The 15,547-nt window shown below is 45.1% G+C and overlaps 1 protein-coding gene across 1 annotated transcript; it reads left to right on the forward strand.

The window, feature by feature from the left end:
• Nucleotides 1-13,912: 13,912 nt before the first annotated feature.
• FKBPL (FKBP prolyl isomerase like) lies at nucleotides 13,913-15,537 on the forward strand. The gene is made up of 2 exons (XM_015081705.3): nucleotides 13,913-14,121; nucleotides 14,375-15,537. Exon 2 carries the CDS (start codon nucleotides 14,464-14,466, stop codon nucleotides 15,511-15,513), a length of 1,050 nt encoding a protein of 349 aa, XP_014937191.1. The 5' UTR covers nucleotides 13,913-14,121; nucleotides 14,375-14,463; the 3' UTR covers nucleotides 15,514-15,537.
• Nucleotides 15,538-15,547: the final 10 nt, after the last annotated feature.

Below are 15,547 nucleotides of genomic sequence, written 5' to 3' on the forward strand. Positions count from 1 at the left end.
CCCGCAATTCCGAAGACTGCCGCCTTACAAAGACCCTCCTCCTTTGGTTCCCTCTTTTACCTCCTCTTAGCTTCCCTTCCGAGGGAAAGAAAGATAAAAGAAAACTGACAGAGACAAATGTGGGAGGAGACAGATTCCCAAGACACCACAGAGACAGACACAATCATGGGAGGGGGGAGGGGAAGCTCCTTAGGAATCCTACCAGGGAAATCTGGTATGGGGTCCATTCTTGGTGGGGATTTCTTTCCCCCAGCACACATTTTTCACTTTCTATTAGACTGGGCTTAGGGCTTTGAAGAGAGGGAATTTACAAGTAGACCCAAGTATCTATCCCAGAACTCCAGGAAATCGGGAGAAAAGGACAGACTATTCTAATAGGGTGACAGGGAAAAGATGCCAACTGCTTACAGCTGTTCCTGCCTTCAGGCTGGAGGGTGGTAAACAACTTGGATTAGAGCCCTGCATGGTATGTTGTACCTGCATGGGGAAGGCAAAGGGAGCAGAGTGCTATGGGAGGCCATCGCAGTCCACACAGGCTGCTAGAACAAAAATGCTATTGACTTGGTGACTTATAAGTAACAGAAATTTATTTTTCACAGTTCTGAAGGCTGGAAGTCTGACAGCAGGCTGCCAGTATAGTTGGGTGAGGGACCTCTTCTGAGTTACAGACCTCTCATTGTATCCTTACATGGTGGCAGGGGCAAGGGAGCTCTATAGGGTCTTTTTTACAAAAGCACTAATCCCATTCATGAGAGTTCCACCTTCATGACCTTAAGCACCTCCCAAAGACCCCCACCTCCTAATACCATCAAATTGTGCATTAGGATTTCAATGTATGAATTTGGTGGGGAGCACAAATATTCAGACCACAGCAGAGCCCCAGAGAAGAGGTCACTAGGCTCTCAAGTCCAGCTAGGGCTAGTTGCCCACTGGTACCCTGAGGTCAACCAGGAGGCCTCTGGTATAGGGGTGCATAAGCAGTGGACTTGGTATCCATTTGTACACCTGCAGGATAGGGTTCTATGCTGAATTTGTGCGTTCATACAACATGCAGACGCCATGCAGGATGCTGGCAAGACATCTACCCAGACAATAGATGTGAACACCGACCTCATGGAGTTGAGAATCTGAAGGAAAACCATGCACCGAGATAGGAGACATGGGAGAAGGATGAGATGGACTATGGAAATCATGGGTTCCCCTTTGGACATTTCAGATTTAATGTGTTTTGTTCACCAAAGATCTTGAAAAAAGAATTCACATTTGCAGCTTCCACTTCCTCACCACCTACTCATTCCCCCCTCCCTTATATAAGTATTGTCAGAGATGTGTCTGTGTCTCTCTTTTTTTCATACCCACTATTTCTTAACCCTTTAAAACATATTTCCACTCCCTCCTCTACTGAAACTGCTCTCTCAAATACCAGAAGTTACCAAGAACCAAAGTTACCAGAAATTACTAGGAACCAAAATCAATGGCATTTGCACAGTATATATGCAGTGCCTTTCTGAACCCTCCCATGTTTGTCCCTTGTCCCTAGATTCTCCACTCACCTAGTTTATGGACATGTTATCTCCCCCCTCCCCACCTCTGTACATACTTCAAATCATGCCCTCCCTCTTTTTTTTTCCTCCCTTCCCCTAAGTGTCTATCTCTAGATTTTACCCTTTTCTGAGACTTTCCCATCCACTCCAAATTCAGAGATAATTTCTAACTAAATGTTTTTCTGCCATGGACCAAATGTTCGTGTTCTCCTCAAATTAATTAGATCAGTTGAAATTTAATCCTCAGCGTGATGGTGGGGCCTTTGGAAAGTGATTAGTCATGAGGACAGACCCTCATGAATAAGATTAATGCTCTTGGGACGCCTGGGTGGCTCAGTTGGTTGAGCATCCGACTTCAGCTCAGGTCATGATTTCATGGTTCATGAGTTCGGCCCCACATCAGGCTCTGTGCTGACAGCTTGGAGCCTGGAGCCTGCTTCAGATTCTGTGTCTCCCTCGCTCTCTGCCCCTCCCCCACTCACACTCTGTCTCTCTCTCTCAAAAATAAATGTTAAAAAAAAAGATTAGTGCCCTTATAAAAAGAGACCCCAGAGAGCTCCACCACATGAGGACACAGTGAGAAGACAGCATTCCATGTACCAGAGGGGGCTCTCACCTTACACCAAATCTGCCACCACCTGGATCTTAAACTTCCAGGCCTCCAGAACTGTGAGAAATAACTCCTGTTGTTTATAAGCCATTCACAGTTTGTGGTATTTTGTTACAGCAGTCTGAGTTGTCAGAGACATTCTCCAACCTATATATGTATATGCAGGCGTTCTTCCAGTGCCTGTGGAATACGGCCACATGGACCATACTGCTTGTCCTCTAAACTCAGCATGTTCCAAACCAAAATGATGAGATGCTACTGAAAACCTGCTTCCCTGTCTCTCTTAATGGCACCATTTTCCCCATCACCCTTATCTGAAAACTTAATGTTCCCTCCATCTTTCTCCTGCCTTTACTTTTTGGTGTGCTGTCAAGCTAAATCAATTTTATCATCACAATATCTTTTGAATCTGTAACTTTTCCCCAGCGCTTGTCTGAATAATGACCTCATCTGGGATTGCTGCAACAGCTCCTCTAAATGATCTCCCTACTTCCTACCTCTCGCAGCTCCAAGTCTCCCTCAACACTGCTGTCAGGTTACCCTCCCTAAACATGCTTTTTTTTATAACTCCACTTCTCAAAACCCCTTCAAGATTCCCTATTGCTTACTCAAGTATTTATAAAATTGTAATCTGGCCTTCACTCCCTTCCATAATTTAAAACCATCCAGCTTTCTCTCTTCATCCTAATCTCCGACCAAACTGCATTACTCATCATTCCACCCCCAGGTTTTTGCCCAGCTGTTCTCAAATCTCAGCCCTCTTTCTCTAAACTCTGTCTCTTACAAACCAAATTGTTTGCTGCTTGTCATGTGTTTCAGACCACATCTAAGCTTGAGCTCACGATGTTCTCCCTTCACATTTGCGTCTCCACTTGGCCAAAATTTACCTATCCTTTATGGCTCAGATCAATTCACCCCAACTCAAGCAGGAAGGAATTTCTCTCCTATGGATTTGACTAAAGCAATCACTTCTAAACAGAGCTCCAGGCATTCCTTGGAGCAATGATTCTCAGCCCTGGCTATACATTAGAGTCATCTGGGAGCTTTTAAAAATCCCAAAGCGCAGGTCACATCCTGAACCAATTAAATCACAGTCTCTAAGGGTGAGACTCAGGCATCAATATTTTTTTAGACATCCCCAGGTAATTCCAAAGGGCAGCCAAGATTGCAAACCATAGGCTTAGAGGAAGTTTAGGGACCACAAAGAGAGGAGGAGGGGGAGCCTATGGCTTCAACTAGAGCAACTTTCTTTTTTTTTTTTTTTTTAATTTTTTTTAACGTTTATTTATTTTTGAGACGGAGAGAGACAGAGCATGAATGGGGGAGGGTCAGAGAGAGAGGGAGACACAGAATCTGAAACAGGCTCCAGGCTCTGAGCTGTCAGCACAGAGCCTGACGCGGGGCTTGAACTCACAAACCGCGAGATCATGACGTGAGCCGAAGTCGGACGCTTAACCGACTGAGCCACCCAGGCGCCCCTAGAGCAACTTTCTTTAAGAGAAAGGTATGCAGATCTAAAACCTACACATTGTTCACTTTATCTGCATTTTCCCATGTCTTCCCACCTGAGATGTTGTTGTTTTTGTTTGTTTCTGTTTTGGGTTTTTTTTTTTTTTTAACGTTTATTTACTTAGGGGCACCTGGGTGGTTCAGTCAGTTAAACATCTGACTTCGACTCAGGTCATGATCTCATGGTTTGTGAGTTGGAGCCCCACATCAGGCTCACTGCTGTCAGTGCAGAGCCCATTTCAGATCCTCTGTCCTGCTCTCTCTCTGCTCCTCCCCTGCTCATGCGCGTGCGCTCTCTCTCAAAATAAATAAATAAACCTTTTAAAAATCCTTACAAAAATAAATGAAAATTTATTTACTTATTGGGGGTGGGGGCAGGAAGAGAGAATTCCAAGCAGGCTGTGCAGGTGCTAATCCAACACGGGGCTCGAACCCCAGAACTGTGAGATCATGACCTGAGCTGAACCCAAGAGCCAGAGGCTTAACCCACTGAGCCACCCAGGCACCCCCCACCTGAGGTCTTGATGTAAACATCTCACTTTGTGAGCTACTAGAAGGCAGGAGCCAAATTTGGTTTAGCTCTGGTTTTCAGATCCTCATCAGATAAAACCTCTTGTACCACTCTTTGAACTCAATTGAATGGAAAAGAATTAGGCAGAGGAAGAAATGAATGACAATGGTTTCCTCCAGATCTCTTCACCCAGATTCCTCCCTGAAGTGTATTCCAATTTGATTTCCCTCCCAGTTTACCTGAATTCCTTCCCTGTGTGGTGCTCTTGATTCTTGCACCACTACAGACAGAGATCCCATCCTCTAGGAGAGGCTCTGGACCCTTCTAACATCTACTTGGGAGGTCTGATTCCCCCAATCATTTGATTCTGGGTCATCATTCCCCCTCGTTCATTGAAGATTCAGTACATAGGTTACTGCCTTCCTTCCTCTTTACCACCACGTCTGTCACGTCATTACTTTGGGGGGGGGGGCTTGAATAGCCCTGTAAATAACCATCCAGCACCCTGATCAATTCCTGGGCTTCATCACTTCCACCAAGGTTTTCCCCCACTCCTTAGCCACTCTTCTCTCTGTGTCCTACCTCCAGCTGGGTTACCATCAATAACTGCCACCCCTCCCAAATCTGTTCAGTCTTTGCATGTCACCCCTTCTTCCATTCAGTACCTCATTCCAAAAGTTCTTCAATCCCACCCAGACCTTCCATCCATCGACTCTCTCACTCTTCTTTCATATTTGTTCCCCTCAATTTTTCGCTTCCCTCATTACCCAGTATAGATCTCACGGTTCAATACTGTCATCACCTCTCAGCCCTTGCCCTTTTATTCCTGGCCCCTCTCAGACACATTTTAGTCCTGGTTAAATCCAATTCTGCCTGCTCCGCACCTGCCACCAACAGCTGAATATGTCTGGGGGAAAATACACAGTCATATTGACTGGTCTGGTCTCACTTCCTATCAGCCCTCAGTATGGCCTGCAAGCTCACATTGCCCCAAGCTGTTCACATCCCCCAAGTCTGAGACTGCAATTTCACAAGATGACAACCTTCCTTCCTATTCAGTGAGAAAACGGAAAATTTCAGAAGAGAACTTCCCCCTGGTTCCGCCCTCAAATCTACTAGTTCATTTGGTTTTCAGCTGTATTTATTGCCTTCTTGTTACTGCAGAGAAGCTGACCTGCTCCCAGTCGCCACCCCATCTGTACACTGGGGTCCTGTCCCTTCCCACCTTTCAGAAATGAGACTCTTAAAATTATCTCCTACCTCTCCTACATAATCAGTTTCCCCCTCTTTACTGAAACATTCCCATCATCATACAAAAATGCTGTAATAATACAGCTCACGTTTGAGAAGGAAAAAAAAAACCTCTCATTTTCTATTTACCTATGCAGTGAAAGCACAACATTCAGAATAGTAGATACCCCTTGGCAGGAGAGGAAATCCAATTGGAGAGGGACACACAGGGAACTTTAACAATGGCAGGGAGATTTTATTTCTCAAAATCTTTTTTAATGTTTTTATTTATTTTTGAGACAGAGAGAGACAGAGCATGAGCAGGGGAGGGACAGAGAGAGAGGGAGACACAGAATCTGAAGCAGGCTCCAGGCCTGCTGGGGCTCGACGTGGACTCGAACTCACAGACCATGAGATCATGACCTGAGCCGAAGTCGGACTCTCAACCAACTGAGCCACCCAGGTGCCCCAGGGAGATTTTATTTCTTAAGCTGCATGATGGTCATTAAATTACTTTGTAATATACCTGTGTCAAGATTGAGAAATGCTGAACTAGACCATCAGCAATATGTGACACAGTCGAACACTTCTTCCTCCTTGAAATGCTTTCTTCACTTTAATACTCTTTCTGGATCCAACTAAAAAAAAAGTATTGTATTCCCTAATTCCTTATTTGCTGCTCCTTTTGTCTTCATTGACAGCTCCTACTCCTCTTCCAGACACCTACATATTAGAGGGCTTCAGGACCCTTCCCTTGATCCTCTGCCTAATCCAAGCTCCCACAGCTACCATTGTCCCTTGACTAACCCCTTAACTGGATTTTCTGCTTCCATTTTTGACTGATACAGTCCATTCTCCATGCAGAAATCAAAGTGATCTTGGGGCGCCTGGGTGGCTCCGTCAGTTAAGGTTCGACTTCGGCTCAGGTCATGATCTCACGGACCGTGAGTTCAAGCCCCGCGTCGGGCTCTGTGCTGACAGCTTGGAGCCTGGAGCCTGTTTCAGATTCTGTGTCTCCCTCTCTCTCTGCCCCTCCCCTGTTCATGCTCTGCCTCTCTCTGTCTCAAAAATAAATAAACGTTAAAAGAGAAAAAATTAAAAAAAAAAAGAAATCAAAGTGATCTTTTATTATACATCTTGCCCAAGCGAGCACCAGAGTGATCTTGTAAATTACCAGATGCTATCACTCACCTTGCTCAAACCTTCTGGTGGCTACCATATATACACTTAGAATAAGATCCAAAATATGTTGGCCTATGAAGCCTACCAGACCTTGTTTCTTCCCCACCTCCTTGACTTCATCCCCTCCCACCCTTTGCCTTGTTTACTCTGCTTCACCCACTCTGGCCTCCTTGCTGGTCTCTGAGCCGCTAGGAATTTAACATAAAAATCCAATTCCTTTCTGCCTAAGGCCTTTGCACTCCTGTTTTTGTCTTCCTGGACACTCTTCCTCCAGTTATCTGCACGCCTGCTCCCTTGCTCATTCATGTCTTTGCACAAATATCACCTCTACAAGGAAGCTTCTCCTCATCATGATTAAAAACAGCACAAGGGGCCTCAGTCGATTAAGTGTCCTACTTCAGCTCAGGTCATGATCTCATGGTTTATAAGTTCGAGCTCCATAATGGGCTCACCGTTGTCAGCAAGGAGCCTGCTTCAGATCCTTCTCTCCCCCTCTCTCTCTGCCCCTCCCATGCTCTCTCTCTCACTCTCTCTCTCAAAAATAAATAAACATTAAAAGATAAATAAAAAACAGCCCTGTGCCTGGTATTGTGGTCATAATGCATGGCCAAGATTTGGTAAAGAGCAGATCTTATCATTAAACATTTCACTGTGGAAAAGTCTGCCTTTCACTGCTTCATCCTGCCTGAAAACCCTGCCTGTAATACAACCCTAAAATGCTTTGGGAGCAGAGGAGGGAGGAACAATTTTGACATAAATCCCAGCAGAACTAAAACCACAGAAACCACCAAAGCTAAACAGAAGGGGAAATTTATTTAGCCTTTGGAAAGCTAGAATTTTTGTCTCTCGTGCTGATGATAAATCACAGAGAGTAACTGCAGCATATGGTGCCATGTGGTGAGTATGGAATGCAGGGGATGTGAGGGTATAAAAAATTCCAACCAGCTTGATGCCTGGTGACAAGGCAGCCCGCATGAGATATTGAGATCTCTGAGAAAGCTGAGATTGACAAGCCAGAGATGAATAATACTGGATGTAAAGTGGCTTTCATTTCCTTATCTCTCCTGACTTGTATTGTTTCCTTCACCTGCAATAAACAAACTCCTGCAATCTCTGCAGGTCAAAATCATGTCCATCCTCCATGACTCAACCCTCTGGACTCCTTTTCAGATCACCCCCCAGTTGGAAATAACCTCCCTGCCATTTATCAGTTGTATGCTTGCCTCTGGAGCTTTTGTTAACTATGACCTTACCCTATTAGACTGCTGGTGGGGATCTCTCTATATTTCTCTTTGTGTTCCATTGACAAGTTCTGAGTACTCAGTAAAGATTATTGAATGAATAAGAATCTTACTTCACCCATTTAGAGGGCAGGTGCCATATGCTTTGTGTGTATGGAGACAACAAGGAACAACCACCAGCTCACAAATTATCTTGCACCAGTTCCTGAACCTCTTCTCTCAGCTTCTGCCATCAGGTTAGATCTTTGATGATGGCAAAACAACGCCCCCGTGGAGCAGAAACAGACCCATAAACACAGAGGACAAACTGATGGCTGCCAGAGGGGAGGAAGGCAAGGAGATGGGCAAAGTGTATGAAGGACAGGGAATACAGGCTCCTAGTTGTGGAATGAATAAGTCACAGGGATTAAAAGTTCAACATAGGGAATACGGTCAATGCTATTACGATAATACTGTATAGTGACAAACGGGCTCTACACTTGTGGTTGAGCGTGGCATAACATATAGACTTGTCCAGTCATTACATTGTACACCTGAAACTAATGTAACATTGTGTGTCAACTATCCTTCAATTAAAACACACACACACACACACACACACACACACACACACACACACACACACACACAAATGCCCTTATAAGATAGGGCAAGGAGAGCACCAGAATATGGCCAGATACTCTGAGTTACCTTGAAAAGAGATGACTCAGAAAAAAGAAAGAAGAAAGAAGAAAGACAGGACAGAAATGACACCAGGTGGGGTTTAAAAACAATTATTTACAGGTAAATCCTCACAAACTTGTCATATGTGGAGATTTCCCTCAGAATGATCTTCAACAAGGCATTAAATGTCCTTTATAATGACTTGGATGAAGGAAGAATTATTCCAGAATAGGGTCTATTGTCTATAATCACAGATTGCAAAAGCAGTGACCCCACCTCCACCCCAAGTCCTTCCATTCTCCAAAGATGTCTCTCTGACTTTCTTAACACAGAGTCTCCTATGATCTCATTTCCTTTCCAGAGGTTCCTGTGTGCTACTCCCTCCCATCCCTTTCACCTGAGACAGGAGAAATGTCTTAGACACAAGGTAAGTCATGTTCCAAAGCACCCATACAATTTGGTGCTGTGAGGTTAGTCCCTGAAACACCAAAAGAAGAGGGAGAGCAGGAGACACTTGTAGTGGGAGGTTGGGATTGAATCTAGTCACTTGGAGAAGAAAGTTCCTTTTCATCTCTTTCCCTCAAGGCTGCTCTTCTTCCAGTTCATTCTTAAATCTTTAGGGGAAAGAGAAAGATGAGAAACAGTGTTCCTTCCTCACTCTTCAGTCCAAGCCTCTACCCCAACAGGTAAGCAAATTTTCACTTGTCATCCTCTTTGTGTCCTCCTCAGACTCAGATCCCATGTTCTCTAGTCAGGCCTGGGAATATAATCCTCCTAGCGTGTTTCCCCACTTCTTCCCCATTCCTTAGTGACTATCCCTAGAGAGCGGAGCCCCCACATGATGAGGCTCAAGGGGCAGGGAACCAGGAGAGAGCAAGCAGTGAGTCAGTTAACATTCATGCAGCAACACTTTGGGGAAGAACCTATGCTTTTCCCCATTTCTGAGTCTTCACATCTTTGTCCCTTCCTACTCCTCTGTTTCTCAAGCTGAGACCGGGGAAACCTAAAGATCCATGGATTCCTCCTCTGAGAATTCCGAGTCTTCTTACATAAAATTTAAATGTGTTTTCATTTTGATGAAATTCAAATTTTATTTATTTAAAAAAATATTTTCGGGACACCTGGGTGGCTCAGTCAGTTAAGTGTCCCACTTTGGCTCAGGTCATGATCTCACAGTTTGTAGGTTTGAGCCCCATGTCTGGCTCTGTGCTGACAGCTCCTGCTTTGGATTCTGTGTCTCCCTCTCTCTCTGCCCTTCCCCTGCTCACCCTCTGTCTCTCTCTCTAAAAAAATAAACATTAAAAAATTTTTAATAAAAAATAAATAAAAATTTAAAAATATACAAAAATATTTTCATTTTGGATGCTTTGGATTACTTTCTTTAGGAGTTTATGTGCCTATGCTTGTATTTGTTTTTATAGTCACAATGGTGACAGGGGATCACCTGAAGAGACAAAGTCGACCACTTAATTCAGTGGTTTTCAATATGGGTTCTATAGAAATGGGAGATAGTTCTAACTCATTCTTTGAATGGCAGTAAGAATGTCTCATCCCTAAGGAATATCTCCTAATCCTTCATCCACTCTCATAGCATCTCACACTTCTCCGTGCTACTGTAATTACTATTTTCTTGACGGACTAGAAGTTCCATGAGAGCAGAGACTGTGTCTATCTCATTCATCTATGTACCCTCAATTCCTAGCATGCTGCCTGGAACATAGCATGTGCTCAATAAGCATTTGTTGAAGGAGGAAGGAAGGAAGGAAGGAAGGAAGGAAGGAAGGAAGGAAGGAAGGAAGGAAGGAAGGAAGGAAGGAAGGGGAAACACAAAAATATAGAGACAAGGCCTCTGCCCTCTCGAGTCTGTTGGAACTGAAACATACACACACAAAACAATAAGAGAACATTACAAAGCAATACATTTGTAGCAGAATACAGTTTCTTTTCACTGAGAGAAGCTGATCTTTGAAGGGTCATCAGAGTGGCCCTCTCAGTTAAGGCATACAACACAAATTAGCAAACTTTGTCCATGAATTAGGGTGTAATCAAACTTTTGCGACTCATTCTAGACTTCCTGCCTTTTCAAAAAACCCTAGAAATGGAAAGGGGGAAGGAGAGAGGGAGAAAATGTGGATTAATTTTCAATAGGAGCCTGGGCTTACAAGGGAGCCTGGGATTACAAGAATCAGACTATTTAGCCATAGGGGAAAAGATAGCAGTGGACTAAGGTTATTCTGACCCAGAACCCAGAAGTAAAACTTGAGAAAAAGTCTAGGTTAATGACCTGAGTCTCAACACAAAATGGAGAGGACAGTTCTGACACAATTCTGTGCCTAATGAGGAAACTACTTCCCCTCCTGGCTGTCCTGGCATGGTCTTTGTAGTCTGGGACACAATGGTAGGTTGTTAGAGAGTAAAGTGAAGAAGGAGCCAAAGTGAAGTACTGAGAATGGGATTCTCCTTCTCTGAAGAGCTGTGGTGGCCCAGCCAGTGCTGGGAGCTGGTCAAGCAAGGCTGAATCACACTTTTGTGTGGGACCTACTTCTTTTATTAGGAGGAGGAAGAGGACCAGTTTTCCATCCAGTGACACGCCCAATGGAACAGGTTATGCTAGTTATATATACAAAATACAGGACCAACTGAAGGGGCACAGAGCAAGGGTGGAGAATGGGATGAGGTTATTCTTGAATCATATCATTCAAAGTGTGGTTCATGGACCAGCAGCATCACCATTCAAGAGCTTGTTAGAAATGCAGAATGTAGGGGTGCCTGGGTGGCTCAGTTGGTTAAGTGACCGACTTCGGCTCAGGTCGTGGGTTCAGACCTGCGTCGGGCTCTGTGCTGACAGCTCAGATCCTGAAGCCTGCTTCAGATTCTGTCTCCCTCTCTCGTTGCCCTTCCCTGCTCATGCTCTGTCTCTGTCTCTCTCAAAAATAAATAAACATTTAAAAAAATTAAAAACCCTATCAAAATAACATCATCACTCTTCACAGAACTAGAACAAACAATCCTAAAATTTGTATGGCACCAGAAAAGACCCCAAATAGCCAAAGCCATCCTGAAAAAGAAAACCAAAGCAGAAGGCATCACAATCCTGGGCTTCAAGATGTATTAAAAAGCTGTAATCATCAAGACAGTATGTAAACATCAAGACTGGCACAAAAACAGACACTTAGATCAATGGAACAGAATAGAAAACCCAGAAATGGACCAATAAACATATGACCAACTAATCTTTGACAAAGCAGGAAAGAATATCCAGTGGAATAAAGACAGTCTCTTCAGCAAATGATGTTGGGAAAACTGGACAGCAACATGCGGAAAAATGAACCTGGACCACTTTCTTACACCATACACAAAAATAAGCTCAAAATGGATGAAAGCCCTAAACGTTAAGACAGGAAGCCATCAAAATCCTAGAGGAGAAAGTAGGCAAAAACCTCTTTGACCTCGGCCACAGCAACTTCTTACTTGACATGTCTCTGGAGGCAAGGGAAACAAAAGCAAAAATGAACTATTGGGACCTCATCAACATAAAAATCTTCTGCACAGTGAAGGAAACAATCAGCAAAACTAAAAGGCAACCGGCAGAAGGGGAGAAGATATTTGCAAATGACTTATCAAATAAAGGGTTAGTATCCAAAATCTATAAAGAACTTATCAAACTGAACACCCAAAAAACAAATAACCCAGTGAAGAAATGGGCAAAAGACATGAATAGACACTTTTCCAAAGAAGACATCCAAATGGCTAAACAGACACGTGAAAAAATGTTCAACATCACTCATCATCAGGGAAATACAAATCAAAACCACAATGAGATACCACCTCACACCAGTCAGAATAGCTAAAATTAACTCAAGCAACAACAGATATTGGTGAGGATGCAGAGAAAGAGGATCTTTTTTTGCACTGCTGGTGCAAACTGGTGAATCCACTCTGGAAAACAGTATGGAGATTCCTCAAAAAATTAAAAATAGAACTACCCTACAACCCAGCAATTGCACTACTAGGTATTTATCCAAGGGATACAGATGTGCTGTTTCAAAGGGGCACATGCACCCCAATGTTTATAGCAGCGCTACCGACAGTAGCCAAAGTATGGGGAGAGCCCAAATGTCCATGGACAGATGAAGGGATAAAGAAGATGTGGTATACATATACAATGGAGTATTACTCGGCAATCAAAAAGGATGAAATCTTGCCATTTGCAACAACGTGGATGGAACTTGAGGGTATAATGCTAAGCGAAATTAGTCAGAGAAAGACAAATATATGACTTCACTCATATGAGGACTTTAAGATACAAAACAGATGAACATAAGGGAAGGGAAGCAAAAATAATATAAAAACAGGGAGGGGGACAAAACATAAGAGACTTAAAAAATTTTTTTTAATGTTTTTATTTATTTTTGAGAGACAGCAAGACAGAGTGCAAGCAGTGGAGGGACAGAGATAGAGGGAGACACAGAATCCAAAGCAGGTTCCAAGCTCTGGGCTGTCAGCACAGAGCCTGACACGGGGCTTGAACTCACAAACCATGAGATCATGACCTAAGCCAAAGTCAGATGCTTAACTGACTGAGCCACCCAGGCACCCCAAACATAAGAGACTCTTAAATATAGAGAACAAACTGAGGGTTGCTGGAGGAGTTGTGGGTGAGGTGATGGGCTAAACGGGTAAGGGGCATTAAAGAAGACCCTTGTTGGGATGAGCACTGGGTGTTATACATAAGGGATGAATCACTGGAATCTACTCCTGAAACCATTATTGTACAATATGCTAACTAACTTGGATGTAAATTTAAAAAAAGAAAAAGAAAAAAGAAAAATGCAGAATGTAGGGCCCAACCCAGACTTCCTAAATCCAAACCTGAGATTTAAGTCTCCCCAAATGATATGTATGCACATCAAAGTTTGAAAAGGACTAAGATTTCTTCAGGAAGAAGACTTGAAAGGCAGTGATGAGTATGAGGGAACAGGTAAGAAGCTTCAGGTGATCCCAGGGAATCCCTATCCCAGGACATAGGGGCAAATGAGGAAAAAGAGGCCTGGGGGTTTCTCTTGCAGCACCCTGGACTGAATGGGTTAAGGAGTAGGTTGGATGGCTCTGGCTGGGATCCCTGAACATAGGGCACGGGTGGGCCTGGGGTCTTCACCTAAAAAGATTGCTACCGCCATCAGTCACCGCTAGCTCCGTCATTCCCCCGCTCTCCCTCCTGAGCCCCAGTCTCCCATTTCAGGACTTCTCCAGACTTTTAGTCTCAATGACCTGACCAGTCGGACCTCGCTAGCTCGGTTTGATTCGGCCAGGTTCGGTTGCTAAGGCCTACAGCTTCCCGGTTGCGGCGGGGAGGGGGGGGGGGGGGCGGGGGGAATGATGTCACGTCCAAAAGGCGGGCTAACCTGGTCTCTCCCTCCGCCGGATTGGTTGACAGGAATTTGATTAGATTCGCAGCCTCGCGGGCTCAGGGTTAGCTGTTATTGTCCCCAGATGCCCCTGGCCCACGGCTGTCTTCTCCCCGTGGAGCAAGACTCTGAGGACAGTACTCAGGAAGCACTTAGCTTCGGAAGGAGAGGTGATCCGAATGGTCCGGATATTGCCACCAGGCTAGGCGTTTCGGCTGCCCAGGTACTTTTTGACTCGATCGGGTGTCCGTAGTTGGGGCGGCTACCCGAACCGCAGGGATTTGTGGAATTTATAGTTCTGCATTAGTTCTGGATTAGTTTTGGGTGGGCCGGAGGCTCTAGTCCGACAGGGATTTTTGGAGGAAGAAAAAAAAAAAAGACTGAGGACTGGGGGCCTGGGTCCCAGGACAGGGGAGGACAAAAAGGACGTCTAAGTAAGAATTCTGCCATTAGCATTGTTTTGGTGTTCTTTTTAGGTGCTGACCTGAAACTGATCCACCCCTTTCTGACCAAAACTGTTCACCCACGGTGGATTCACCCACGGTGGAAGGGACCAGGCAGCCAAATGGAGATGCCACCAGTCAATCCAGTGGGAGAGAAGGACACCTCTCAACCGCAACAACAATGGGAAAAGAACCCCCAGGAGAACCTTGATTCAACTACCCAGATCAAGCAGCAGTCCCCAGACCCTCCTACTGAAATCCTTGAGCTGAGAGTGAGCCCAAATCATACCAGCCAAATTCTAGAGAATTCTCAAGGAACTGAAAAACTGGCCGCTGGACTTCAAGGAAACTCTGCTAAGTCTCGTGGATCAACCAGTGAGATGCCAGAGCCCCTTCAAGCTTCTGATCTCTGGTACTGTCCGGATGGGAGCTTTGTTAAAAAGATCATAATCCGTGGCCATGGCTTGGACAAACCCAAGCTGGGCTCTTGCTGCCGGGTACTGGCGTTTGGGTTTCCTTTTGGGTCAGGCCTGCCAGAGGGATGGACCGAGCTAACTATGGGGTTAGGCCCATGGAGGGAGGGGACTTGGGGGGAACTCATAGAGAAATGCTTGGAGTCCATGTGTCAAGGTGAGGAGGCAGAGCTTCAGCTCTCTGAACACTCTGGACCTCCTTTCAGGCTCACACTGGCCTCCTTCACTCAGGGCAGGGACTCCTGGGAGCTGGAGGCCAGTGAGAAGGAGGCCTTGGCCAGGGAAGAACGTGCAAGGGGCACAGAATTATTTCGAGCTGGGAACCCTGAAGCGGCTGCCAGATGCTATGGACGGGCTCTTCGGCTGCTGCTGACTTTACCCCCACCCGGCCCTCCAGAACGAACTGTTCTTCATGCCAATCTGGCTGCCTGTCAGTTGCTGCTAGGGCAGCCTCAGTTGGCAGCCCAGAGCTGTGACCGAGTGCTGGAGCGGGAACCTGGCCATTTAAAGGCCTTGTACCGAAGGGGGGTTGCCCAGGCTGCTCTTGGGAACCTTGAAAAAGCAACTGCTGACCTCAGGAAGGTGCTGGCGGTAGACCCCAAAAACCGGGCAGCCCAGGAAGAGCTGGGAAAGGTGATCATTCAGGGGAAGAAACAAGATGCAGGGCTGGCTCAGGGTCTGCGCAAGATGTTTGGCTAATTAAAAGTTAAATCTTAAAAGAGACAGGAACCTG

This window comes from Acinonyx jubatus, chromosome B2, assembly GCF_027475565.1.
Source record: "Acinonyx jubatus isolate Ajub_Pintada_27869175 chromosome B2, VMU_Ajub_asm_v1.0, whole genome shotgun sequence".
NCBI lineage: Eukaryota > Metazoa > Chordata > Mammalia > Carnivora > Felidae > Acinonyx > Acinonyx jubatus.